The sequence below is a fragment of the Cheilinus undulatus genome, linkage group 9 (genome assembly GCF_018320785.1).
Source record: "Cheilinus undulatus linkage group 9, ASM1832078v1, whole genome shotgun sequence".
Lineage (NCBI taxonomy): Eukaryota > Metazoa > Chordata > Actinopteri > Labriformes > Labridae > Cheilinus > Cheilinus undulatus.
The window spans coordinates 3621852-3648734 of record NC_054873.1 but is presented as its reverse complement, the minus strand read 5'-3'; the positions used below and the strand labels follow the sequence as shown (position 1 = coordinate 3648734).

The 26883-nt window shown below is 37.4% G+C and overlaps 2 protein-coding genes across 5 annotated transcripts; both read left to right on the top strand.

Moving 5' to 3' along the window:
* Window positions 1-1198: 1198 nt before the first annotated feature.
* LOC121515057 (troponin I, fast skeletal muscle-like) lies at window positions 1199-13389 on the top strand. 3 transcript variants are annotated; one of them, XM_041795628.1, is made up of 9 exons: window positions 1199-1571; window positions 2874-2969; window positions 3123-3154; window positions 7166-7198; window positions 7380-7419; window positions 10342-10470; window positions 11660-11749; window positions 12764-12937; window positions 13021-13389. In XM_041795628.1, exons 4-9 carry the CDS (start codon window positions 7191-7193, stop codon window positions 13096-13098), a joined length of 519 nt encoding a protein of 172 aa, XP_041651562.1. In that variant the 5' UTR covers window positions 1199-1571; window positions 2874-2969; window positions 3123-3154; window positions 7166-7190; the 3' UTR covers window positions 13099-13389. The 3 variants fall into 3 exon arrangements, with proteins under 3 accessions (XP_041651562.1, XP_041651561.1, XP_041651563.1); XM_041795627.1 differs by lacking the exon at window positions 3123-3154 and having other exon boundaries at window positions 13021-13388; XM_041795629.1 differs by lacking the exons at window positions 1199-1571; window positions 2874-2969 and having other exon boundaries at window positions 2986-3154.
* A 2466-nt stretch (window positions 13390-15855) lies between these two features.
* LOC121515720 (troponin I, fast skeletal muscle-like) lies at window positions 15856-26234 on the top strand. 2 transcript variants are annotated; one of them, XM_041796646.1, is made up of 7 exons: window positions 15856-15971; window positions 17430-17462; window positions 20945-20984; window positions 21072-21200; window positions 21811-21900; window positions 23728-23901; window positions 25896-26234. In XM_041796646.1, exons 2-7 carry the CDS (start codon window positions 17455-17457, stop codon window positions 25971-25973), a joined length of 519 nt encoding a protein of 172 aa, XP_041652580.1. In that variant the 5' UTR covers window positions 15856-15971; window positions 17430-17454; the 3' UTR covers window positions 25974-26234. The 2 variants fall into 2 exon arrangements, with proteins under 2 accessions (XP_041652580.1, XP_041652579.1); XM_041796645.1 differs by having other exon boundaries at window positions 15876-15914.
* Window positions 26235-26883: the final 649 nt, after the last annotated feature.

Here is a 26883-nt window from a genome sequence, read left to right as displayed (position 1 = left end):
AAATACACAAAAAATTCTTCTAACTTTTTAATTTCATCCACAAACTCTTCAGTTTTCTACACAGCTGATGCAAAAACTAAAACTTTTATTATTTAAAGTGCTAGAAAAAGGCCCTAAAATAAGCATATGCATACTTTTTATTATGGTCGGGCTTTGTTGATCATTTTGTGAAGACGGACGGATATTATTATTATTATTATTATTATTATTATCATCATTATTATCATTAATTTATTTGTATTATTTTCACCATTGTTATTATTATTATTATTATTATTATTATTATTATTATTATTATTATTATTATTGGAGATTTGACACCAGATATAAATTGTTTTATTTGTTTTATTGAATTAAATGAACTTATAATAGAAAATGATTATTTAAAAATACGTCTTTCCAGATACGATCAAATATTCAAATGTTAGTGTATTTAAATCCATACTTAGCTGTAGCCCTCTAAACCAACAACATCTTCAATTTAAATCAAAATTACATGGATTTTCCCTGATTAACTGATTCACTGACATTTCTGCATAATTTTTAAATTAGGCAATAATAGTTTTATTTAGTTACAAATCTCCTTTAAAATAGTCTTTTATTTCATAAATGCTTTAAATCCCTTTAATGACTATTTAAATGTTTGTATAAACTTTTATTATTGCTTTAACTGTATTTATGGGCAGATATGAGTGTTTGTATTTGTAAAAAAAACTCTTATTTAAAGTATCAATGATACAATAGGAAAAGTTGCTTGATTACTGATTGATTGATTTCTTACATTGTTAACAATAATACATTTACACAGGAACCTAACTCCGTCTCAGGCAGCTCTAGGATCAGGACTTCTATGTAGAACTCTGCTGTTGTAAATGTAGAGGCGCGTTACCGTCACTGACCACACAGGGGCAGCAGAGGACTTTATCTCAATGTTCAGCAGCTTTCATTCACATATACATGTAAAAGATGATGATAATAATAATAATAATTATTATTATTTTCAGATGGAATGAAGTTTTATTGTAACTTTTTTTAAAATGAGGTTAGAACAGCAGGAGTAAAAAAAAACAGTAATTAATAAAAAAAAAAGTAGAAACAAAGCACACTCCAATAATAACAAAAAGACTAAGATGGCAGCAGGCGTACTCTTTTATTTTTTATTAGAAACTTAGACCAGCTCTGTTTGCATCATGTAGTCGTTCAGATTAAAATGAGAGGTAAATTCAGGTTTTCAAACTGAAGTTGATTATTCAGTTATTTGATCACATTTGAGAGAAACGTCTAATAATGACTACTGTGGTTCATAGTTTTACTGTTGAGACAGTTTCTTCCACACCGTAATCTCTCGTCAACAATTTTGGTAGAAACAGAAGGTGAGTGGCGTTATGATCATGTGACTGTGAATAAATGTTTTTACCATTTATGGATACTCACCTAAACCTGCTGATCAGACGGTTTAAAGGTGAAACTGTTCACTTTGATTTTTACTTTCTAATAAATCTGTCTCTGCTGTCTTACAGGTTTCTGTCTGATTCCAGCGCAGATGCAGCGCTGCTGTCAAGCTTCATCAGGTAAAGGCTTTTATTTTATCATATTAGATATTTCTCTGTATATAAATCAACCCCAGTTCCAAAAAAGTTGGGTCACCGTAGGAAAGATAAAAACAGAAGTCAGTAGTTTTTGAATCTCATAAACTGGAATTTTGTTCACAGAACATAAACATCACATCAGATGTCGAAACCGTTTTACCATTCAATGAAAATATGAGCTCATTTTGAAATTAATGGTAGCAGCACATCTCAAAAAAGTAGAGACAGGGAAACAAAAGGCTGGAAAAGTAAGGAGCACCTATAAAATCTGCTGGAGGAATATGACTGGTGTAAAGCAGTAGAAAGTTGAGAAAATGAGTTAAAAGTGGCAGAAATTAGTGAAAAGGTTGCAAAGCAGTGGCAAAAAGAGGTTTAAAGTAGCAAAACTTGGTTAAAAATGGCCAATTAAAGAGTTAAAATTGGTTGAAAGGGGAAATAAGTGCCACTTTCAAACAAACAAAAGGGCTAAAAAAAAAAGGTAGAAATGTGTTTAAAGTTGTAAAAATGGGTAGACAGTGGCAAAAAATGTGCTAAAATTGAATAATGGTGGTAGAAAATAGTGAAAAATGTTGCAATTATTGGCAAAAAGGTTTAAACTGAAGGGGTTAAAAGTGGCAAAAAGTTGCAGAAATGATTTGAAGTTGCATTAAATTAGCAATAGAAGCTCAATGTGGCAAAAAGCGGCAAACAGGTGGTTAAAGTGGCAAAAGGGTGTCAAATAAAATAGGCAATAACTGATTCAGAGTGGTGAAAACGTGTGGGAAAAAGCAAGAATGGGCTGAAAGTGGCAGAAATGCATTAAAAGTTGCAAAACATTGGCAATAGAAGCTTAAAATGGTATACAGAGTGGAAAAAAAATGTTGAGAGTTGCAGAAAGTGGCAGAAAAAATGGGTTAATAGTCCTAATAAGTGGCAAAAAAGGTCAAAGTATCAACATTGGGTCTAGAGTGGCAAAAACTTCGGAACAAAACTGGAATTAAAGTTGATGGCCAAACGGTGTTAAAAGTGGTAAAATTGTTTAAAATGGGTGAAAAGCGGCTAAAAATGGGCAGAAATTGGTTGCAATTGTCAGAACGGTGTGTTTAAAGGACCCTTGTCACATTTATTAGCCCCTAAATGAGGGATGCTAGCGCTAATGCTATTGATCAACACTCAGTGACATCATAAATAGATCTAACCATGGATGGCCCGCTCTCTGGGTTTCAGGGGCACGCCTGGTTTTCACTGGTGTGTTTTAGACCCTAATTAGAGTCCTTAACCTTAGAGTCCTTAATCTGTCCCCAGATTCTCTGTACGCCTCTGTGAGGACTGCTGACCACCTCAGACTGACCACAGACGTCACCGACGGCGGATTTACGAGTCAGCGGTCAAAGTATGAAGGTATTTCAGGAGCTCATTGGCCTGGTTGGTCTCTAGAGTTCCTCATGGCCATAAAGAGGAACCTCCAAACCCTCTCCAAGCAGATAAATACCCCCGCACATTTCCCTGTTTTTAGTCTTTGACTCCCTCTCTGTCTCCCTGTCCTTGTGTCAGTCTCTGCCGCCATCCTCATCGTCACTCTCTGGGTGAGAAACTTTTTAACTTCTTGGTGTTTTTAGGCTGAAGTGAAGCGATGCTCGGTGCTGAGAGGCCTCAGACTCAAACAGAAAGCAGAATGGTCTAGATCTGAGGACGTAGCCATCAAAGCTGATTGGTTTTCTGAAGTGACCGGGCTGAGATATTCCACTGCAGCTCTGGAGGCTGGCATGTGTTTCTGTGTTTCCACCCACTTATCAGTCAAATGATGTTTAAAGTTAATAGAAATGGAGGAAAGGAAATGCTTGCACTCTTAGATCGTGTACCAAAGTTTAGTCTGGGTTTAACCATTTTAGACCACAAGTATGCAGAAACTTTATTTTTAACAATTGAAGTACTGTTTTGCTTCTTGCACCTTTAACTGAACTGAACTGTTCCAACATTTACAGAAATACAAACTCTAATCATAATCGTGTTCTCGCCTGCTCCACTAGAAGCTTTAACCCTTCCTTTTCTGCTCAGAATCAAACTAAATTTTACATTTTGATTCAAACCCTCGTGTTCACGCCTGCTCCACTTCCCTGGTCTGATTTAACTGCTGCTGTATCAGGTTACCTTTAGGTGTAAAATAGCCTCGGTGTCAGATTACAGGTGACAGGTGATCACTGATGCTGCTCTCTAAAAAAACTGTTGTTAAACCTTTAAAAGCTCAAACTAAACCAGCAGATGATGGAAGTTTTGTTAAATTCAACTTAATGAGCTGTATTGAATCTTAATTGATTTGCTCGTTAGTGTTGAGAACACTGTCAGCATCTCAGTGTGAAAACACGATCAAACAGGCAGGAAGTTCAACGGTAGAAAAAATGTGAGAAAAATGACTTTTATTTCTATATCAAAGGCTATCTAAAGGCTTTTATTGTTTCAGTGCAGAAGTTTATGTGGTAATTTTAACGGTAAATGAAACAAAATAAGTCTCTAAAGCCTATCGTTTACCTAATACACACTTTTGTGAGGCTTCTGTCCAATCAAATGATCAATAATTTCCTCAAAAAAAAAAAGTATAAAATCTGATAAATGATGATAAAGTCCTCTAGTAGATTTTCAATTTTCAGAAATTTCTAGTGCATTCAAATGTGATACAAAAAAATGACTTTTTTTGGTTTGTTTGTTGTTTTGTTTTGTTTTTTTGAATCTGGCTAGAAGTTTAAACAAACATTTCAGGTCTGAAAAAATTAAATGTTGAATTTTTCTGGCTGTTATTTGAGATTCCAAGCTTTAAAGGGTTAAACTGTGTTTGAATGACTGCCTGGTAATTTACATCTAAAGCGGCAGAGTCATGTGTTCCCAAACTGATTCAGAAATTTAAAAACTGTTTAGCATTTATTTACATTTTTTTTATTATTTAAACAATTTATTATCAGTTAACTAATAAATACACACCAATATAAATTCAATAAAATAAATACTAGTAACAGCAGGTAACATAAGATTAGATAAGATAACACCTTGACATAAGAGTATGGATAAATATTAAATAAAAATTTTAGAAAATAAATACCGTCAGATTGTCAGAGTACCAGTACAAAAATGTCAAATAAATAACAGTACCAGAGATAAATAAAAGGCAAAGCTAGATAAAGGGTTAAAAGTTAAAAAAAAAAAAAAGGATATTTAAAGATGATTAAATATTACTTAAATGATCAAGTGTTAATAAAATGTTATATAAAAGTTTGATGTTCATGGTAAGAAACAGATCTAAACTTTAAAATGTGTCTTTAAAATCAGCATCAGTGAACTACTCTCTTTTCAGCTCTTAAACACATCATCATAAATGTCACTGTTGACCTTTGAACCCCAGCCAGGATTAGCTCTGACCTTGTTGCCCCAGGTCCAGGGTCGATAACCCGGCCACCGAACCCTCAAGTTTCTATTTTTGAATTAAAAAAAACACCAAAAGAGTCCTTAGAAGCAGCAGAGGGGCCCCTAGAGGCCCCCAGACCTCAGCTTTGCAAACACTGCAACCAAAACTCCTATCAGTGATGATCTGTTTAATCTAGAGTCTGGACTGATCGCTCAGTCTGGAAACTTCCATTACTCTCAACCTGTGGCTCTTTTGTGATGATTTGTGGCTCTTTTATGTCGTCATCTGAAACTTTTTCCCAGAAAACCTCAAAAAGGTCAAATTTAATCTCATGGATCCGCTGCAGCTCACATTAATCAGTTTGTTCCCACTCTTGTGCGCTGGCTTTACTTGTCAACTATTATTTTTTGTCCATACATTTCCTCTGCCCTTATTTGCATTTTTTCCCGTTTTTTTCCTTTTTTCACTTTTAATCATTTTTACTGCTTTTTAAGCCCAACTTTGCTCTTCCTTCTGCACCTTTTCACCAGTTTTTGCCTTTTATCCTGCTTTTTAATATTTGTAAAATTTGCCCCTTCTTGCTCATTTAAGCTGGCTTTTGCCATTGAATGCCACTTTTTTTTTTCCATTTTTGCCACTTTTGCTCATTTTAGTCTTCTTTTCACTATTTTTTACTGTGTTTTTACCATTTTCTGACCATTTTCTGCCTCCCGTCATTCATATTTTGCCACTTTTTCTCCCCAGTTTTTGCCATTTAAAGCTATTTTGCCCATTTTCTGACCATTTTTCCTCTTTAACTTTTTAACAGTGCCACTTTAACCTATTTTCACCACTTTCACCGCTCAGACTGCGGCTCTTGTAAAGGTATTTTTCAACAGTTTGGCTCTTTGAGCAGGATTGATTAACACAGCTCTAAAGCAGTGATTTTCAAACTTTTTTCAGCCAAGGCACACCTAAGGTTAAGCCAGAATCTAAAGGCACACCAAATTTAAATCAATACAAAACAGACTTTCTAAATAATGTTACAGTCAAGGTGGCCTATAAGAGGAGATAAAGGGGAGAGCTTTCTGGGGCCCAGCAAACTGGGGGATCATGGAGATGACACAAGTGGGCAAAAATGGGTTAAAAGTGATGAAAAAACATGGCAAAACTGGGCAAAAAGTGGCAAAACAATGAGTTGAAATTGGCCAAAACTAGTTGAAAGTGTCAAAAAGGTGGCAAAAATGGGTTAAAAGTGATCATAAAAAGGCAAAATTGGGCAAAAATTGGCAAAAAGGTGGCAAAATAGATCACAAGTGGCAGAAAAGTGGCAATAAAGAGTTAAAGTTGCTAAAAGGTGGTAAAAAGGAGTTAAAAGTGATGGTAAAAAAAAAATGGCCAAACTACAGCAAAATTGTGTGGAAAGTGGCAAAAAGGCAAAAATGTGGCAAGAAGTTCCAAAAAAGTGGAAAAAATGGGTCAAAAGTAGAAATAAGAAGTGGCAAAATTGCTAGAAAAAGCAACAAAATGTTTTAAGTTGTCAAAGGAAGTGACAAAAATGGGTTTAACTTGGTTAAGAATAGCATGAATTATTAATTTTAACACCAATTTCAACCTAATAATCGCATGCCTGCTTTTCAGTTCTCTATGAGGTAACTGTTAGCCAGGATGCTAGCACCAATGCTACTGATCCAACACTCATGCACTGATATCATCAATAAATCCCAACTGGGCAGGTCCACCTCTGGGACTTTCAGGGGTCCAGCCAGATCTGTGGCAGACCTGGACTAGCCTTATGGCACTAACGTGCCTTGGCACACCATTTGAGAACCACAGCTCCAAAGTCTTCTTCACTTACCGTGAGCTGTAAGTTTATACCACCTTACACAAGCCCCGCCCCTTCCTGTACGTGGATCTCCTGTCAAACGTCGGCTTCTGTCGTGGTTTAGTTTCTGATAAAACTTAAGTTCCCACGTTGGTTCTGATGAGGAATGTTCTCCTGTTTTAAAATCAGATCGGGGGGGTTCGGGGGCCTCATACCAGAGTCTGCTCTGGGCCTTCCTTTAGCCGGGGACGGCCCTGTCCGTGCATTTATAACCCCCTCCTTATACTCCTTATGTTTTTAGTTATTTAAAGCTGTTTTTAATAAATGTAAAGGCATCTATTATAAACCTGTTAATGTCAAACAGACTCATGTTTGATGTTTGGTTTTCTTTTCCAGAGTCTGAAGCTAAAAGGAAGCCAAGATGTCTGAGTAAGTCTGACTTTATTTTCTATTTACATCAAACACGTAGAATAATTCAGTTAATCCTAACTGGTAAGAATGTCAGGTTTCATGTTAAAAAGCTTCACCTTTGACAGAAATATATATACTGTATGTTTTAGCTTTCATAGATGAAGGTTTTTGATTTTTAAAATATTTTTATTCCTCTAAGGGGAAAGAAGATGACATCAAGCCGCAGGCATCATCTCAAGGTAACAGGAAACAACATTTCTGTGTTTAACACAAGAAAATGAATCGAATTACCGTAAAACTTTGAATAAGAGCCCACTCCAATTTCAGGTCCAATACTGAAGGCCGAATTCTGAATTTTGGTCCAACCTGAGGGCCGAGCAGGGTCAACATTTAAACATAAACTGTCAACCTCATTTTCACCAGCAATGAATTATGGAGGCAAAAAAAACCTTGATAATAAATGATTTTGAGATTTTAAAAATTAAAAAAGGTAAGTTTAAAGGCTCAAAATCAGAGATAAAAATCAAAATTACCTGCTCAAAAGGCATTAAAGTCAAAATCATGTTTTTAAAAGACAAGAAAAGTCTAAATCATGATTTCTAAGGGTCAAAACATGAGATAAAAATTTGAACTCCTAAGTTTTAAAGGTCAAATATGAGATTAATTTTAATATCATTGGTTAAAATGTCAAAGCCTGAGAAAAAATAAATAGATTTTGAGTTTCACAGGTCAAAATATTACTTAAACTGTAAAATTGAGGATACAAAAGGCCTTGAGTTTGACACCCCTGTTTTAGGACATGGGTGTGCAGAAACTTCATTTTTTGATATTTAATTATATTCTTGCCTTTTCTGTGCCCTTAGATTGAAGTTTTAATCGAGGATTTTCTTTAAAATCAGAAAAAAATAAAATACTGAGTCACATTAAGAATTCAGCGTGGCTAAAAACTTTCACACTTTGCACAAAATATATATATTTGATTTTTATTGACCTTCTTGTGCCCTTTAATTTATGTATAAGTTGTGGATTTTTTACAAAGTTGACATGAATTGTAAATAAAAATAGCCCACTACAGTTAGCAGCCTTTTGATATTCTTTTTTAGCGGCATGATTTTCGACAAATAAAGACAGCTCTCCATTCACAGAAATGAAGATAAAAAGATCAAGAAAGTGATTTATTTAATTTTTTTTCAGATGCAGAATCAGATTCAGAGCTTTATTGGCCATGTTTGCTCATGCAACAAGCAATTTGACTCCAGCTGGCTCTTCTCTCAATATACAGAATAAACAGTGAAAATCAATAAAACTGAAAAAATTCAGATTTAAATGTGTGTGTTCTTGTAGGTATTATTTTTGGTGCATACAAGTTTGCAGTATGGTTGCATGATGCGCAAAAGGTGCAAGGGTGCTGAATAGATCAGAAAGTATAAAATATGCAACAACGTGGCAGATTAATATAAGGTAGACAGATACACTATATTACCAAAAGTATTCGCTCACCTGCCTTGACTCACATATAAACTTAAGTGACATCCCATTCTTAATCCATAGGGTTTAATAGACGTCGGTCCACCCTTTGCGGTTATAACAGCTTCAACTCTTCTGGGAAGGCTTTCCACGAGGTTTAGGAGTGTGTTTATGGGAATTTTTGACCATTCTTCCAGAAGTGCATTTGTGAGGTCACACACTGATGTTGGACGAGAAGGCCTGGCTCTCAGTCTCCTCTCTAATTCATCCCAAAGGTGTTCTGTGGGGTTGAGGTCAGGACTCTGTGCAGGCCAGTCAAGTTCATCCACACCAAACTCTCTCATCCATGTCTTTACGGACCTTGCTTTGTGCACTGGTGCACAGTCATGTTGGAGCAGGAAGGGGCCATCCCCAAACTGTTCCCACAAAGTTGGGAGCATGGAATTGTCTAAAATCTCTTGGTATGCTGAAGCATTCAGAGTTCCTTTCACTGGAACTAAGGGGCCAAGCCCAGCTCCTGAAAAACAAGCCCCCACCATAATCCCCCCTCCACCAAACTTTACACTTGGCACAATGCAGTCAGACAAGTACCATTCTCCTGGCAACCGCAAAACCCAGACTGGTCCATCAGATTGCCAGATGGAGAAGTGCAATTGGTCACTCCAGAGAAGGCGTCTCCACTGCTCTAGAGTCCAGTGGCGGCGTGCTTTACACCACTGCATCTGACGCTTTGCATTGCACTTGGTGATGTATGACTTGGATGCAGCTGCTCGGCCATGGAAAACCATTCATGAAGCTCTCTACCACTGTTCTTGAGCTAATATGAAGGCCACATGAAGTTTGGAGGTCTGTAGTGATTGACTCTGCAGAAAGTTGGTGACCTTTGCGCACTATGCACCTCAGCATCCGCTGACCCCGCTCCATCATTTTACGGGGCCTACCACTTTGTGGCTGAGTTGCTGTCATTCCCAACCTCTTCCACTTTGTTATAATACCACTGACAGTTGACTGTGGAATATTTAGGACAAGGAAATTTCATGCCTGAACTTGTTGCACAGGTAGCCTCCTATCACAGTACCATGCTGGGATTCACTGAGCTCCTGAGAGCGAGCCATTCTTTCACAAATGTTTGTAGAAACAGTCTGCATGCCTAGGTGATGATTTTATACACCTGTGGACATGGAAGTGATTGGAACACCTGATTTACGTTATTTGGATGGGTGAGTGAATACTTTTGGCAATATAGTGTAATTTACACTAAAATGTATAAATGTGGAGGTGAGGTATTTGCACATTTGTTAATCTATATCTTTATTTTTACACAGATAAATTTCCTCTCTAGTGTAAATTTATAGTTTTGTCTTTTTTTTTTAATCTTTACTGGGCCGAGTGTTGTCTAAAAATAAAAAAATAGAGGCCAGGTCTTTGTTAAAGCCTGTCCTAAATAGAGGCTGGGTCATTACAAAGATGGATGAAAATAAAAACCTGGGCTGTTAATAAAAGTTTGACATATATTCACACATTTTTGAACATGAGCACATCAAATCTAAATGCTTTTTCTGTCTCCTTGGTTTTAAAACTTGTAATTCTGTTCTGAGATGTTTGGCAAACAGCTCTAAAAATGAGTTGTAGGATAAAGAGCTTTTTTTGGTGAATTTAGTTTTCCTGAGAGTCTGTATGTCCGTGCCCCGCAGAGTTTGATCCTGCAGATCGCTGCTAACTGGCTGGAGCAGGAAGCCAACGACATCGCTGCCGCCAAAGAAGCCTACATGGCAGAGAACTGCCCCGCCCCTGACCTGAGCGGAGACCAGGCCGCTCTGCAGGTACAAAAACAGTTGTCATAAAAATGTCACTTTAAATGCTGAAAAGTAAGAAGCCCTAGACATGACATGGTGAAAAAAAAAAAAAAAAAACTGTGGCCATGACATAGCTATAACGTGGCTTCAAAATACTAATTTGTGGCCACAAAAAACTAATTCATGTGCAAGAAAATACCAAATTGTGGTCACAAAATAATTATAATGTGCACACGAAATACTAATTTCTAATAATACTAGATTGTGGCCACGAAATACTTATTCATGGCCACCAAATACTAAATTGTGGCCACAAAATACAAATTTGTTGTATTTTTAATGTGAGCGCGAAATACTAAATTGTTCTCCACAAAATACCAATTTGTGGCCATGAAATAAGTATAACATACACATGAAATACTTACTCATGGCCACAAAATACTAAATTGTGGCCACAAAATACCAATTTGTGGCAACGAAATAATTACAATGTGCACACAAAATACTAATTCATGGCCACGAAATACTAAATTGTGGCCACAAAAATACCAATTTGTGGCCACAAAATAAGTATAATGTGTGCATGAAATAGTAATTTGTGGCCACGAAATAATTATAATGTGCCCACAAAATACTAATCCATGGCCATGAAATACTAATTGTGGCCACAAAATACCATTTTGTGGCCCGAAAATAATTATAATATGGGCACGAAATACTAATTCATGGCCAGGAAATTCTAAATTGTGGCCAGGAAATACTTAATTGTTGCCACAAAATACCACTTTGTGGCCATGATATATATAATAAGTATAATGTGCACATAAAATACTAATTCATAATGTTAATATCATTCCTGGACAGCTGGGAAAGCAAATCGACCGCACCTTCTCCAGAGTCTAAGGTAGAGGCAGTAGAGAGGCTAAAGCTACTTGATGGACAGGGAATTTTATTTTAGGCTGGGAATCAGCAGCAAGACATTCTGGAAAGCCTGGCATTGCAGGAACCATTGTTCCCGGGAGGCATTTAAGCAGAAAATTTAGAGCCAGGTTGCTTTACTGGCGGAGGTACCACTTGGACGCTGGGATAGGAAGGTGTGCTGGATTTGCTTACCCAGCTGTCCAGAAATGATATTAATATTATCAATTAGTATTTTTGGGGCTCTGTAGAAAAGAGGAGGAATAAGGAGCTGATTTTGTTTTTATGTCTGTTAAAGGAAATCTGCAAGAAGCTGTTCCAGGCCCTGGACAAGATCGATGAGGATAGATACGACGCTGAGGCCAAAGTGCAGAAGACAGACAAAGAGGTAGATAAAAAATCTTATCCTAAAACATCATTGATGGAAGGAGAATAACAAAAAAGAGCATTTAGCAAGATTAGGTTCAGATCTTCTATTCTGTGGATTAGTTTGAGTTTGAGCTGTTGCTGAATAAAAGGGGGATGCATTTATTTATGAAGAACGGCTACAGGCTTGTATAGTTCTCAACAACAGTCTGTCCAGAGATAGACTTAACAGGTCTGAGGTCTCTGGTGCCCCTCCTTGTGGGGTATCCAGTCGTATGCATTGCTTACAGACAAGTATGAGTACGATAATATTCATGACGCAGTTTCATGCATGCACTACTCACTATGAAACTGCGAGTATATCTGCAGCTGAAAGGTCTCTGCACACTGAGTCTGCCTTTTTTGGATGTATTTTTTAAATATGAGCCAAAATAGTCTCAAACTGTAAAAAAATAAGCTGTGAAGATCATTGAAGATTGTGAGAAAAGATGAAGAGACACAGGCTTCACCCATCCTGATAGAGATTTGCACAAGCTTGTGAGTCACGGCAGTGAGCAGCTTTTCAGTTCAGCAAGTATTACATGGCTGTCAGTTTGAATTCTGCTCTTTAAATCTGATGTTTCATGGTTGGTATCCAATAATACAAGGACAAATGAAGTGAAGTTCAGTGTAAGGGAGAGAGAGAGGAAGGGAGCTGCAGCTGCTGCTCTGAATGATGCAGATATGCACCAAAAAAGTCAAAATTCCTCTCAGTTATTATGAAAGTTTTAGGGTCAGTGTGCATGCATGATTAGCACAGAATAAGATTGTTCTTTTTCAACATGCAGCAGTTTCAGATGAAAAACTGACTTGGTGTGCAAGACATGGCATGCAACATGATACAGTATGAAACCACATGCACATGAAAAGGGGAGTCCTGCTGTTTCGTGGAAAAGAAGAGTTTAATAATGTCAAATAGCAAGAGGTCTGATTTTGATGGATCCTGTAAGTTTACGACCACATTCTGTAGCCGCTCTCTCTCTGTCTCTGTGTTTAGATTGAGGACTTGAAGCTCAAGGTGGTCGAGCTTGCCGGCGTGAAGAAACCCGCCCTGAAGAAAGTACGCATGTCTGCTGACGCCATGCTGCAGGCTCTGCTGGGAGGAAAACACAAGGTGACTATGGACCTGAGGGCCAACCTGAAGCAGGTCAAGAAGGAGACCAAGGAGGAGGTGAGACAGTGGTACTCGATGTTTTTAAGCCTGATTGCGACACGCAAGCTGCTTCACTCTGCTGCATCTGTCTCCTCCTTCAGAGTGCCGAGGGCGTCGGCGACTGGCGTAAGAACATCGAGGACAAAGCTGACAGGAAGAAGATGTTTGAGACTTCCTAAAGACTTTCACTTCCAGCAGGCTGCTGCTTCTCTTTCCTCTGTTACATCTGACCTTTTTCATGGAAACAAACTCGTGCCATTAAATTGTCTTTTTGGAATAAGGCAACGCTGTCACGCTGCAGTTTTTTTCCAAGACCTGTTTGGAAGTTAGGACGTAAAAGCGGAGATTAGTCGGCCCCTTTTTCCTCACATTAGGGAGAGTTTTACACATTTAAAAAATCCCTTTATTTTCTGTAAAGGTTGTTTTAAAACAAGTATGTAAGTCTGCATCCAAAACTGTTAAATATGCTTTGGAAATGCTCCATTTGAATGTCTCAGCCTGCAGCCCTGCAACAGGCCCGAATGACTGCAACGTTAAAGCAAGAACGTTGATCGGAGTATGTCCGCTAAAAGTGGTTGTTTTTGCTACTGAAAGGCTCAGATTGTTCATCTACATCTTCACAGGAAGGAATCCTATAGAATTGGACTTTTTTTTTAGGGAGAATAAGCTGCTTTTTAGCACACTAAAAGTCACTGAAACCCTCTCTTTTACTGCACCATTGACAAATCAGTCATTTTACAACACAAACTGTCGAGTTACTGGTCTTCAGCTGCTGAAACTTGGTATTTTTATGCTTTTTTGTGCTCATAAAGGATTTTATTTGATCATAAGATTCCATTTAAAACAGTAAAGACTGACAATATCACAGAAAACCTGTCAGGACAGAAGCAGAGCAACAACTTCAATGTGCTGTCAGGTAAATATTGCTGTCAAAGGAGTCAAAGGAGCCATGTGGCTTTTTTATGTTTAAGAAGCATTCTTAAAAAACTCTCAACTCTGTTGTGATCCTTTCTCTGATTTTATCAGGCATGAAAAGCAACAATCTGAACTCGTTAGAGCAAAAACTAAAGCTTTTAGTTGCCAAACTTTTCCCACATTTTTCCTGAGAATTCTCTGCAGCCTGTACAGCATGTTTCCTGATTTCTTGCAGAGGCAATTAACTGGAGCAATTTAAATTAGTTTAACAGTCGGTCTTTTATCCAAAGAAATAGGGAAAAAATAGATCCCAGACCTTAAAATACAGCATTTAACCCTTTACATTGTGAGTATTGTGCTCAGAATGAACCACCAGATGTCAGCAGAGTTTTATCCCTCCTCTTGTCTCTGCTGGACCGCTCTCCTGCTTGCCCTTCTTCTCTCTTAGAGATGTGGCTCCTCTTTTAAATATTTCTAAACTAAAGAAGCTGCAGCATTGAGCAGTTCAACAGATGGTGAGTAACTTTATTTTCCTCTTCTCTCTGATACCTGCATGAACCTCTGCCAATCTTAAACTCAATATTTTCATCTGAAATGACTCATGAAGCATATTTTATAACGGAAACGTAAAACTCATTAATAACAGTTCCAGGTCAATAATAATCTCTGTAGGCTTTTTTACACCAGCAGCGGTTTTGCACTTAAACTGGTGTTTAAAGGGTTAAATTCCCCAAAATGAATAGATGTTTGGCATTTATGAGTTATTTATAAAATAAAACTGTTGTTTCTGATACAAGGATACACTTACTGATGTTATGGTACATGGTACAAAACAACTGGATGCAATTTCATACCAGAGGATACAACAATACAATATCACACACTAACTCATGTTATTACATGATACAATATCACACACTAACTGTTGTTATTACATGATACAATATCACACACTAACTGTTGTTATTACATGATACAATATCACACACTAACTGTTGTTATTACATGATACAATATCACACATTAACTCATGTTATTACATGATACAATAGAATACAATCACAAACCCAGACTGATGTTATGATGCCATATAAAACAGAAAGACACTATTTTATAAAACAGGATATGCCCTGATATAAAAACATACACGGACTGATGTTTTGATATGATACAACACAATAGAATTTTCTACAACCTGAACCAACAGGAAACAACATGGCACTGTTCATTCACCCACAAAGACGTGATGACACACTTATTTATGACATAATACAAAATGATATAAAACGATACAGAGCCATATTGTTATTTAGCGTCTGATACAACACACAAAACAGATTTTTTCAAAAAGAGGTAACAATGCAATATCATACACACATTTACAATAGGATACAATAGGATAAACTAACTGATGTTATGATGTGATAGGATACAATAAGATATGATTAAGTTCAAAATATGATAGAATGTTACAATATGATATAATACTTGATGATAGGATAGCATACAGTACAATAGGAGAAGATGTGATACATTTTGATACTATACTGTACCTTACAATAAGACATGACACATATAAATATGAATTGTTAAAACAGAGTTTCATGGATGTTTTCAACTGTTGTGAGAACTTTGAGAACCTGTGGTGTGATTTGAACTGGAGCTGCTCTGATCTTCGCACACTGTCCTCAACACTGAGCTGTGGTTATAAAGGAAACTTAATCTGTGAGTGTCAATCATGCCCCCCCCTCCTCTTCTCCTGCCTGCCTACATGTTGTGTAACAATCGCTCCATCCTTTCACCCCGGGAGGGGAGGAACCTGATAGCCCGTCCTGTCCAGTGAGGCCACTTCCTACGGCACAAATTTACGAGGTTCCTTGGAGACTTGCTGCGGTATTTCTGGAGCCCGCAGGCCCATTGGTCTGAAGTGTACGTGTTACCATAAAGAGGGCTGACTTTTCTGCTGATGCAGCACTTCACACCCTATATACCCTGTTTAATCTTTACTGTTTAGGACTTGGCAGAGCCTCCCCCCCTTCTTCTTCTTCTCAGTCTTCTTCGTCGTCTTCCTGGTCAGTAGGTGAGCGTCTTTTTGGTTGGGATCAAAACAGAGATCACGCTGACGTCCGGGCTGCAGGTGGGACTTTGCTTTCTGTGTTCTGCAGGTGTTTTTAAGGGGTTGGTAAGGTGCTGCTGCAGGGTTTTAGGGTGCTGCTGCAGGGTTTTAGGGGTGCTGCTGCAGGTAGGAGCTCTGACCTCCCAGGTAGAAGCAAAGACACCGAGGTTACTGGACCTTCTGAAGGACACTGTAGGACGCTGACGTGAACCGTAAGACAGCTGGTGGACATAAAGCTTCAAGTCTGAGTTTCATTTTTGTGCTGCAGTGTTTGATTTTTCTCTGATTTTTGAGGTAAAGTTTGAATTTTTGGTCTTTTGCAGCATTTTGGAGAAATATCAAGGCTTAATATTTAAAGCCTGCATTATCATAGATACAGAATTGCTAAATTGTGAATATTACTTGGCAAATAAATTTGACAGACCTTCATTCTGCATGTCTGTGATATATAAATTATTTCAACATTATAATTTTCTTTGGAAAAAATCTTGAAATTATTTGCTAAATATATATATACATTGGTATAAATGCTGCTCAGAATTTACCTGATTGTTTTATATTCATAATAAATCTTGCAAACTTTGTTTTCTTTAAATATTTCTTGATTTTTGTTCTCTTATCTGCTCATGCAACTGCTAATAAAGCAGCACTTTTGTGGAAATTATAGTTTACTGATTGGATATTGAATATTTGCTCTGAAAAGTGATAGTGGTATTTTGGAAGAATGTTTTTCTGTGGTAAGACACCAACATGCTGCAAAAGATTTTCTATATTTCTAACTTATTTTCAGTTCTTTATAATGAGAATTTGGGCATTATTTAGTGCATTTGATCTGTTATTTGGCTCTAGTTGAATGCATTGTTGTGAAAGTATTTAGCCATTTGGAAAAGGATGATATTAATATGTTGAAGAGATGAGCTGAGTATTAAAAAATAACACAAAAATGCTAATAAACAATAATCTGAGTGTCTAAAGCGACTATTTCAGGCATTAGCACCTCCGTGTTTACCATATTTTTAATGTTTAATCGTTTCTAATCCTCTAAATCGCCCTGTGAAGCCGTTCCCGGACACGCCTCAGTGCCGGCCCGCCGTTTGCATGCCGGCAGGATGTTGGAATTGGTGTTAACGGTTCTCACGGCGTGCTTAGCGCCGCATTTGGAGCCTCTGCTGGTGGCATTTCGTGCTCAGATCTTTGGCTCGCTGGAAGAAGTCGAATTCCAGGCAGAACGCCTTCAGAGGGGGCAACTGTTCCCCGGCACCTGACCCCGCCCGTCCAAAATTAGCCGGTTTGTGATCGCTGGCAGCCGGTTTTCCATGGTAGTGAGGCGTCTCGCGTTTCCCTCGGGAGGTCAAAGGTGGCTGATTGATAACCGGGGAGGGAACCAGACCCGGAGGGTTCAGCTGTGGACAGGCAGAGAGATGTTCTGTGAGCTGTCTGCTCATGTTTAACTGATGACTGTTTTCTGTCTCTGAACAGGGTGTGAAGCACAAGAACCGCCATCATGTCTGAGTGAGTACATCATCTGCTTCTGTAACACTGCTCACCTTCTGTCTCTTCTTCTTCTTCATCCTCCCCGTATCCATCCTCTTCATCATCACCTCCTGTTTCTGCTATCTCCACGTCTTCCTCGTGTTCATCCTCCTCTTCCTCACCTCTGCTGCTTCTTTTCCCCCCTCTGCTCTTCCTCAGCCTTTGTCTTCTTCTTCTGCTACTTTGTCTTCTTCTTCTGCTACTTTTACTTCTTCTACAACTTCAACCTTTTTTCTACTGCATGTACTACTTCTTTGACTCCTTTAACTAAATCTTTACTTTTCCTACTACTCTTGTGTTTTCTACTTTGACTACTTTTTCTAATATAATACTTTTTCTGCTATTTCAACTGCTACTTCCTCTTTCTCTTCTTCTTCTCCTTTAACTCCAGCATTTACGATTTGTCTTTTTTTCCACTCCATTACACCTCCACTTCTTCTACTTCTTATTAGACTTCTCTGCTGCTTCTCTACTCTTACAACTACATTTACTATTTTAACTTTATTTATAACATTTGCTTTTTCTTCGTCTTATAACTTCGCCTTTCTCTGCTACTCTTTTCTGTCTGCTGTCTCTTGACTTTTGCAGCTTTGTCTTCTACTCTATACTTTTCTCTCTTCTTCTTCTACTACCTCTTCAAAAACCCACTTTAGTCTCTTCTTCTACTTTTTTCTGCTTTTCTTCTACTTCTTTTTCTCTGCTTCTTCCACTTCGTACCACTACTTTTCTCCATCTAGCATCACTTCTACTACTTTTGCGACCTCTTCTACTTCTTCTTCTTCTACTTCTTCATACTTCCTGTTTTTCTTCTTCTTCTGCGACTCTTTTTGTACTTCTTCTACTACATCTTCTACCTTTTCTAATACTTCTTTTACTGCTACTTTATTTGAAACTACCTTAAGATGCAGTCATTTTAGCCTTGTCACATCTGCAGAACAAACTTGGTAAAAATTAAACACAATGCATATAAGTAGGCTTATCTTAATAAGTGTTTAGACACCTGAATACACAACATTGTTTAGTTATTGTTTGGTTCCTTCGGTGGTACTGGGGAACCATGAAAGATGCTTATTCAGCTTCTTATAAATCCAGGAGATTGAACACTAATTTAGAGAGGCCTCCAATAATATTATGTTCCATGTGTAGCTTTGCTAAATGCTAACAGGCTAAATATTACACACTGCACCTTTAACTTCTTCTTCTTCTTTGCTTCCTTATACTTTTTCCACGTTTGGTTGTTTTACTACTTCTTCTACTACCTCTCTTCTTCTACTGCTGCTTTTACTTCTTCTTCTACTTTTTCTTTTCTCCTACAAGCGTTTTACTGTTTCTGCCTGTTCTCGTACATTTACTTACTCTTCTCCTCTGCTCCTCTTATTCATCTTCCTCTGCTACTTCCATCACTACTTTTTACTTCTACTACGTTGACTTCTCCTTCTCCCACTTTTACCCCATCCTCTGCTTCTTCTGCTACTTTTACTACCTCTTGACTTCATTTTCTGCTTCTTTTTCTTTTTCTTCTTCTACTACTTTATAATTCCACTGCTTTTTCTTCTTCTAGTACTTTTAGTTCTTCTACTTGTTTTACTAAGTCTTCTACTTTCTTTTCCTTCAACTGCTACTTCATCTGCTACTGCTCTATTTTTTCTACTGTTCCTCTGCAAATTTTGCTTCTTCTTCTACTTCATACTCCTACTTTTTTTTTTTTTTTTTTTTTTTTTTTACCTCTACTCTATTTCTTTACATCTTTGGTCACTGTTATTACTCTTTTTTCTACTTTTCCTTCTACTGTTTCATTACTTCTTCTACTTCTACTAAGTTTATCACTACTTATAATTTCTAGTTATTTTACTTCCTCATCTTCTTCCCATCCACTACTTCTTCTGCTTTTTCTACTTCTTCTGCTTTTTCTACTTCTTCTGCTTTTTCTACTTCTGCTTTTTCTACTTCTGCTTTTTCTACATCTTCTGCTTTTTCTACTTCTTCTGCTTTTTCTACTACTTCTGCTTTTTCTACTTCTGCTTTTTCTACTTCTTCTGCTTTTTCTACTACTTCTGCTTTTTCTACTTCTTCTGCTTTTTCTACTTCTGCTTTTTTCTACTTCTGCTTTTTCTACTTCCTCTGCTTTTTCTACATCTTCTGCTTTTTCTACATCTTCTGCTTTTTCTACTTCTTCTGCTTTTTCTACTACTTCTGCTTTTTCTACTTCTTCTGCTTTTTCTACTTCTGCTTTTTCTACTACTGCTTTTTCTACTTCTTCTGCTTTTCTACTTCTTCTGCTTTTTCTACTACTGCTTTTTCTACTTCTTCTGCTTTTCTACTTCTTCTGCTTTTTCTACTACTGCTTTTTCTACTTCTTCTGCTTTTTCTACTACTGCTTTTTCTACTACTGCTTTTTCTACTTCTTTTGCTTTTTCTACTTCTGCTTTTTCTACATCTTCTGCTTTTTCCACTTCTTCTACTTTCATCACTTGTTCTAATATTTCTAATAATTTTACTTCCTCTTCTTCCTCTCTAGTACTACTTTACCTTATGTTTCCTCTCTACTGCCGTTATTGCTACTTCACTTTTCTACTGCTTAACTACTTTTTCTACTATTCTTCCTCTATGTTATCTTGTCTTTCTCCTACAGTGTTTGATATTGTTGTTTATCACTACGTGATAGTTCCTGCTCTCAAAGAGCCATGAAGTCACTAACTGTATGCTCTTCATTAAAGGAATATCTGTGTATTTATTTCAATGGCTGGAATGATTATACAGCTTCCATTATACAAACAATTGTATTCATGTGCTCAAATGCAAATATTTGAGCTTAATTTGACAACTGTAACTCCTCTAAAATCTTCCCTAGCTTTACATTTTTAAAATATATTTCAATGAACATCCTTTATATGATTGAATGTGAAAACTCCTGACATTCTCTAAGAAAGTTTAAGGTTCAGACATCCTTTAGGACCTCTAAACTGTAAATGTACTCGCTGTTGCTGCATGCAGGACTGGTAGAGTTGGTGAACTGTGTCTAAACTGATCTGAACACATGTGAAGGCTCCAGGTCAGTTAGAAGGTCAGCCTCGTGTGACGGCAGCTGTACGAGTTTCGGGCATAACTGAGAAGAAATTCGATGAAGCAGACTCCGGACAAATGGTTTCAGTTTGGTTTCACATCTTAATTCTTACTGTAGCTTCAAAACAATTTATCATTTTAACTAAAAAAAGATGCCAGTTTGCAGATTTGATGGCACGTGAAGTATCAACAATATGCTAAAATCAGCTGCTGTCACTTTAAAAAAATAATAACCTTTTATTTAAAGGTGTATATATGTATACTGGAGATACTGGGGGGCGTAGACGTGGAGTCAATCTTGTCATCTCTCCAGAAATCATTTTTTTAGGACTTAAAAGGACACATTTGCTGCAGAAAAGTTCCCATCAGTCCTTGTAACTTCTGTTTTTTCCTCACAGGGGAAAGAAAATGACGTCCAGCCGCAGGCATCATCTGAAGGTAAAAAAGTGAATCTGATTTTCTTTATGGAGCTCTAACGTGCTTTTAGGAGGACTTATTTTATGACGTCCTCTTGCATCTTTTCAGAGTTTGATGCTGTCGATCGCTGCCAGCTGGATCGAGCAGGAGAAGAAGGACATCGAGGCGGCGAAGGAGGCCTACATGGGGGAAAACTGTCCCGCTCCAGACCTCAGCGGAGACATGGCCGCCCTCACGGTGAGACGATCAAAACGACTGTGCACAACTCTTTGATTCTTGTTAGACAGATTTCTGACCTTGAAGAAAAGATAGTCGTAAAAAGATATTCATCGGATTTTTCTTTACAGTCGACAGTTTGTTTCTCTGAGAGCTAAGCGACAGTAGTGCATGGAGAGGTGAGATTTAAAGGACATTAGATATTAGCTTCCTGAAGAGGAAACTACGGAAGCCTGAAGGGGACATACATCTCTATATTTTGTCTCAGGCTGGTTAGGATTTTAAGAGTTTGGACTCTGTCCTCAAAGATACAAGGGAAGAGGCAGTTGGTTTGATCCGATTATTTATTGGAGTAATCGTCACTTTTGTCGTGTCAGTCCGATTATTTCCCTGCTCTCAATAAACTCAAGCATTCTCATCTTAATCCTCAATACCAAACATGACTGAGATTAAACAAATTCATGTTTTTTCTTATGCACAGTGCTAGGTTTCCCTGTGATAATGAGTTAATTTTTAAAGATAAAAAAGACTGAAAACATTGGGGCATGAAGATGAAAAAAAAAAAAAACATGCTCATCATTTTAAAAGTCTATTTTTGTTTGTCTATTTGTTTGTTTTTGTGTCTTGAAAGGAAATCTGCAAGAAGCTCCACGCCGCCATCGACAAGGTCGACGATGAGAGGTACGACGCCGAGGCTAAAGTGCAAAAGGCCGACAAAGAGGTGAGACCCTGAACGACCTGAGGTAACCTCATACATTAAACCCAGATAAAACTAGATCAAAATTGCATTTTCAGCTGAAATTGCGTGGGGATGCTGAGAGCTGAAGAACTGCTGAAAATAGCCAAAAGCACAAAAATAACTGAAAATAGCATAAAAATATCATAAAATAGCATAAAATGGCATACAAGTAGCTGAAAATGGCATTAAATAGCTTAAAAAAAGGATAAAATTAGCTGAAAGTAGCCTTAAAATAGCTGAAAGTAGCATAAAAATAGCTGATTTTGGTCTAACAGTAGCTGAAAATGGCATTCAATGGCTGAAAAAGCATAGAAATAGCTAAAAATAGCATGAAAATAGCTCTATTTTAAAAATTATAAAAGTTAGAAATGAGAAAAGTCATAACAGTCGGATGACGAAGAAAGCGAATTTTTTTAAAGTTTAAAGGGTGTCGATACGACAAAGTATGAAGGAGGAGATAGCCAGCGCAGAGAAATAATAATAATAAAAAAAATGGCCAACGCAAATACCAATAGTGTGGATGCTCAGCAAAGGGTTAATATTTAAAGGGTTAAGATCCTCAAAATGATTGAATGTTTGGTAGTTTTGAGCACAGCTGAAGTTGTTTAAGAGATTTATGCAAAAAAAAAAAGCAGAAAAAAAAAATATGAATCTGTTAAGTTTTTATAGCAGTTTTTTGGAAGTGGACTTTTTGTCCTTAATGGCTTTAAAGGGTAGTAAATGTGTTTCTCAGTGTTCCCCTGACTTTTAGAGCAATTGAAATTTGAATTCAAAAATGTGCCAAGAAAGAATTTTTGTTGCAAAAAATTGGACCATATGCACGAACACAGCCAAGATGGGGAGCAGAGAAAGAGGAAAAATTTGCCCAAATGGACAAAAAATGTCTGTAGTGATGTCTGAGGGTTAACTTGTGTATTAAATCTCTACGGTCCAAATGTGCAGAGATGCACCTCTGCTCTCTCAGTATGAACAGCCCTTCTGCTCTGCCTCCTACAGCTTCTGCCTGATCTCATGTCAGAATTATTTAGCTGCACATTTCATGCCATAACAAAATTTAAATTTTGAAATGTGTCTCTCAGCATTCAGAGATTAGGCTTCAACAGCTGATCTGCATGCATAAGACGACATCACCCACAGAATGCAATGTGCACTACATTGCATAACTATTTCAAAATTCACAGTGTGTTTTCATTGCTGCAGCCATTCCACACCTCCATGTTTTCATGCAAACACTGACATCAGGGGTCATTCACAAATGATCAGAGGGCCACAGGTAATACTAATCCCTGGCGAATAGAAGTTTTAATACAGAGTAGGTAAATTCCACCAGCAGTAAGCTCTCAATCAAAACAGTAAGGAAAGATTACATGAAAGGTAGCAGGGAATCATGGGAGGGATTCCCTGCTGCTAAAGCCTCCACACTCCTCCAGTTAAACAGGGGATCTTGTGCTTTAAAACGACAGCCGATGGCAGAGAATGATCAAGGAAGCAGCAACATGAATGAGATACAGCAGGAGAACAGCAGTTTAACGTGATGATAAAATCGCCCTGTTATAAACCCCAAACATGGGCTCTCACTGAGACTCCATCTACCTTCAGATACTCCTGATTCATAAACCTCCTTAAGTCTAACCTGATGCTATTTGATTAACTAAATCCAAGATAGACTTCAAGTTCATCATATAACAACATGAAATATCTTTCATTTATGGCCCTTCATCCCTAACATCGTGTATTTGCATATAGTAACCTCCTATTTCCTCCTTTTTTCATTCCTCTCTGGTAACAGCCGCATGTTTCTCTCCCCAGATTGAGGACTTGAAGCTGAAGGTGGTGGACCTCGCCGGTGTGAAGAAACCCGCCCTGAAGAAAGTACGTATGTCTGCCGACACCATGCTGCAGGCTCTGCTGGGCTCCAAACACAAGGTGACCATGGACCTGAGGGCCAACCTGAAGCAGGTCAAGAAGGAGACCAAGGAGGAGGTGAGGATGCAGAGACGTACATTTGTGCTGTGACTGGACCATCAGGGTGACATTTCTCTTTTCTGGTCGGTTTTGGTCTTAAAGATGGGGGTCCATCTTATCATCTCCCACATTCCTGTTTGTTTGTTTACATTTATTGTTTACAGTGTTTGCATGTTTAGAGCGCTTTGTGCTCATTGGTCAACATTAGAGGTGCTGGATTTTTTTTTTCCCAAAATCCACACAAATTACCTAAAATTTAAAATAAACTACCTTAAAATTCCTGTGAGAATTCTTCAACATAGTTTGAAGTAGCTCATAAAAATATTCCAATAAAAACATCCTCAAAAAATTCCACGTAAATTCCTAAAATATTTTCAAATAAATTCCCCATAAATTTTCTTATCAAATTTCCAAAAATTATGATTACTTTTTTTTTTCGAAGTTTGCATTAAAATTGACAAAAGTTTCTATGAAAATGCCTGAAAAATTCAAAGAAATTGCTTGAAAATTTCCAGAAAAATGGCTGGAATTTTTTTGTATTTAAATGCCTTAAAGTTTCCTTTAAAAGGCGGATAATTTCCATGAATATGCCTGAGAATGTCCATAAAAATTCATGAATGTTTCCATAATAATTCACGAAATTTTCTATAAAAATGCCTGAAAGTTTCCATAAAAATGTCTGAATTTTTTAATGAAAACTCCAACATTTTTTTCTAAAATATGCATGAATTTTTCCATAAAAATACCTGAAAGTTTCCTTAAAAGACCCCTGAATGTTTCCAAATAAGGGCATGAAATTTTCCTTAAAAATGCATGAATGTTTCCATAAAAATGCCTGAAATTTTTCATAAAAAGGCCTGAAAGTTTCCTTTAAAATTCCAAAATGTTTCCTTTAAAATGACTAAAGTTTACTTACAAAATACCTAAATGTTTCCATAAAAATCCCTGAAAATTCCAATAAAAATTCCCCTTAAGTTTCCATAAAAATGCCTAAAAGTTTCCTTCAAAGACACCTGAATGTTTTCATATAAAGGCCTGAAATTTTCCTTAAAAATGCATGAATGTTTCCATAAAAATGCCTGAAATTTTTCATAAAATGTCCTGAAAGTTTCCTTTGAAATGTCTGATAATTTCCACTAATATGCCTGAGAACATCCATAAAAATTCCTGAAAGTTTCCTTAATAATTCCTAAATGTTTCCTTTAAAATGCCTGAAAGTTTCCTTACAAAATACCTGAATGTTTCCATAAAACCTCCTGAAATTTTCCTTAAGAATACCTGAATGTTTCCATAAAACGTCCTGAAATTTTCCTTAAAAATACCTGAATGTTTCCATTAAAAATTCCCTGTAAGCTTCCTTAAAAATACCTGAATGTTTCTATAAAATGTCCTGAAATTTTCCTTAAAACTGCATGAAAGTTTCATAAAAATGGCTGAAAGTTTCAATAAAAAATCCTCATAAATTTCCTACAAAAAATGCCTGGAAATTTCCCTGAAATGCTTTATTGTCACAAAATTTTCTCCCAGATATCAAGCCCATAATTTAAACTTCCTTGAACATTCTGGACAGTTATCTCAAACATGATTGTTTCTAGGAAAGCTGAGACGTGACGTCCTCATATTTACATGCAGGTTCTTTAAACCACACCTGTGCTGAAGCTTCTATTCGTTCTTAAACTGCCATTATTAGTCATGTGCTGATCAAATCTGTTATCCAGTGACGTGGGGACCCCTAGTGGCTGAAGCTCCTTTTCTCATAAGAATGTGTAGAGAGTTTATGAAACAGAGGGAGACTGCCAGTATCCACATTTCTGCCTGTTCTGACTTCACACCAGGACAGAAAGTGACCTTCAGTACTTCATTCTGTGTCTCCCTGTACTTTTATCTCCTGATAAACAGTCAGAAGGAAAAGAGCTGCTGAGAGAGCTCATTAAAGCAGACTGTTAACCCCTTCCTTCCTCTGTAATGTTAGTATTTGTGCATAAACGAGTCCATTCTGTCGTTCTCTGCAGTCCACAGAAGCCGTGGGAGACTGGCGTAAGAACATTGAGGACAAGGCCGACAGGAAGAAGATGTTCGAGACTTCCTAAAGGTTTACAGCGACGGCGAGGAGGACAGCGGGGGGGAGAGACGTCTCCGTCTGAGGTCTGAGTGACTAAAAGTTGCAGCGGGACGCGCAGGGACGAGGATTTAGACGCTTTTTTGCTGATTTTTTTGGCTGGTTTTTGTGACACGGTCGTCACCGAGGGAGACTGGACTGAAACAAACGTAAGGTCGACATGTACGCTAATTTAAAAAAAAAATCCAACCTTCACCTCATCACGTACAGCTTCTCATGGAGTTAGTAGAAATAAATGTTTTGGAATAATCAATAATTTGTTTGGTACATTTATATTTCGACCAGGTTGATACTTTATTCTCCAATCACAGCGCATCAAATCTACACGAAAAAGTCAGCTGCATATTAAGACAGAAAAGTACGGAAGCCTGAAGTGGACATGCATGCATACAGTTTGCAGGATCTTCCCCAGGAACATCTGGACTTATTTATGACTTGTTTTCCAGTAATAAGGAGGTATTTTCTTAAGAAAGCACAGCTGAAATGAGCTCATCATACTGAGAAAAAACAGCAAGATTCTGACGTAAATGTAAGACAAGATCTCAAGAAAGCAACTGAGTTTGACTTTATAAACAGCAGGACAGTAAATGTGTGGATGTATGTCCTCTACAGGCCTCCGTAGAGAGTCAAAACTTCCAAGAGGAAATTACAGATATGAATGTCTAACAAAAAGTTCTCTTCGTTTGGATAAATTAGACTTCAGAAAAAAGCTAAATAGGATTTTTTATGTTTGTGTATTTATTTTAAAGTCCATAGATCACACTGTCAGGACTACCAGAGGTTTTTAATGTTTATTTCTTTAAAAAAAAGTTATTTACGCACTTTATTAATCTGTGGAAACAGCTGATTTTGGAAGAGTGTCCTGAAACTTCACCTTCCAG

Bases quoted from the DNA above. Each gene is read 5' to 3' on its own strand.
- LOC121515057 (XM_041795628.1), top strand. The intron at 10,471-11,659 runs GTACAAAAACAG...TGTCTGTTAAAG, and splicing joins GAGACCAGGCCGCTCTGCAG to GAAATCTGCAAGAAGCTGTT. The intron at 11,750-12,763 runs GTAGATAAAAAA...CTCTGTGTTTAG, and splicing joins TGCAGAAGACAGACAAAGAG to ATTGAGGACTTGAAGCTCAA.
- LOC121515720 (XM_041796646.1), top strand. The intron at 20,985-21,071 runs GTAAAAAAGTGA...GCATCTTTTCAG, and splicing joins GCCGCAGGCATCATCTGAAG to AGTTTGATGCTGTCGATCGC. The intron at 21,201-21,810 runs GTGAGACGATCA...GTGTCTTGAAAG, and splicing joins GAGACATGGCCGCCCTCACG to GAAATCTGCAAGAAGCTCCA.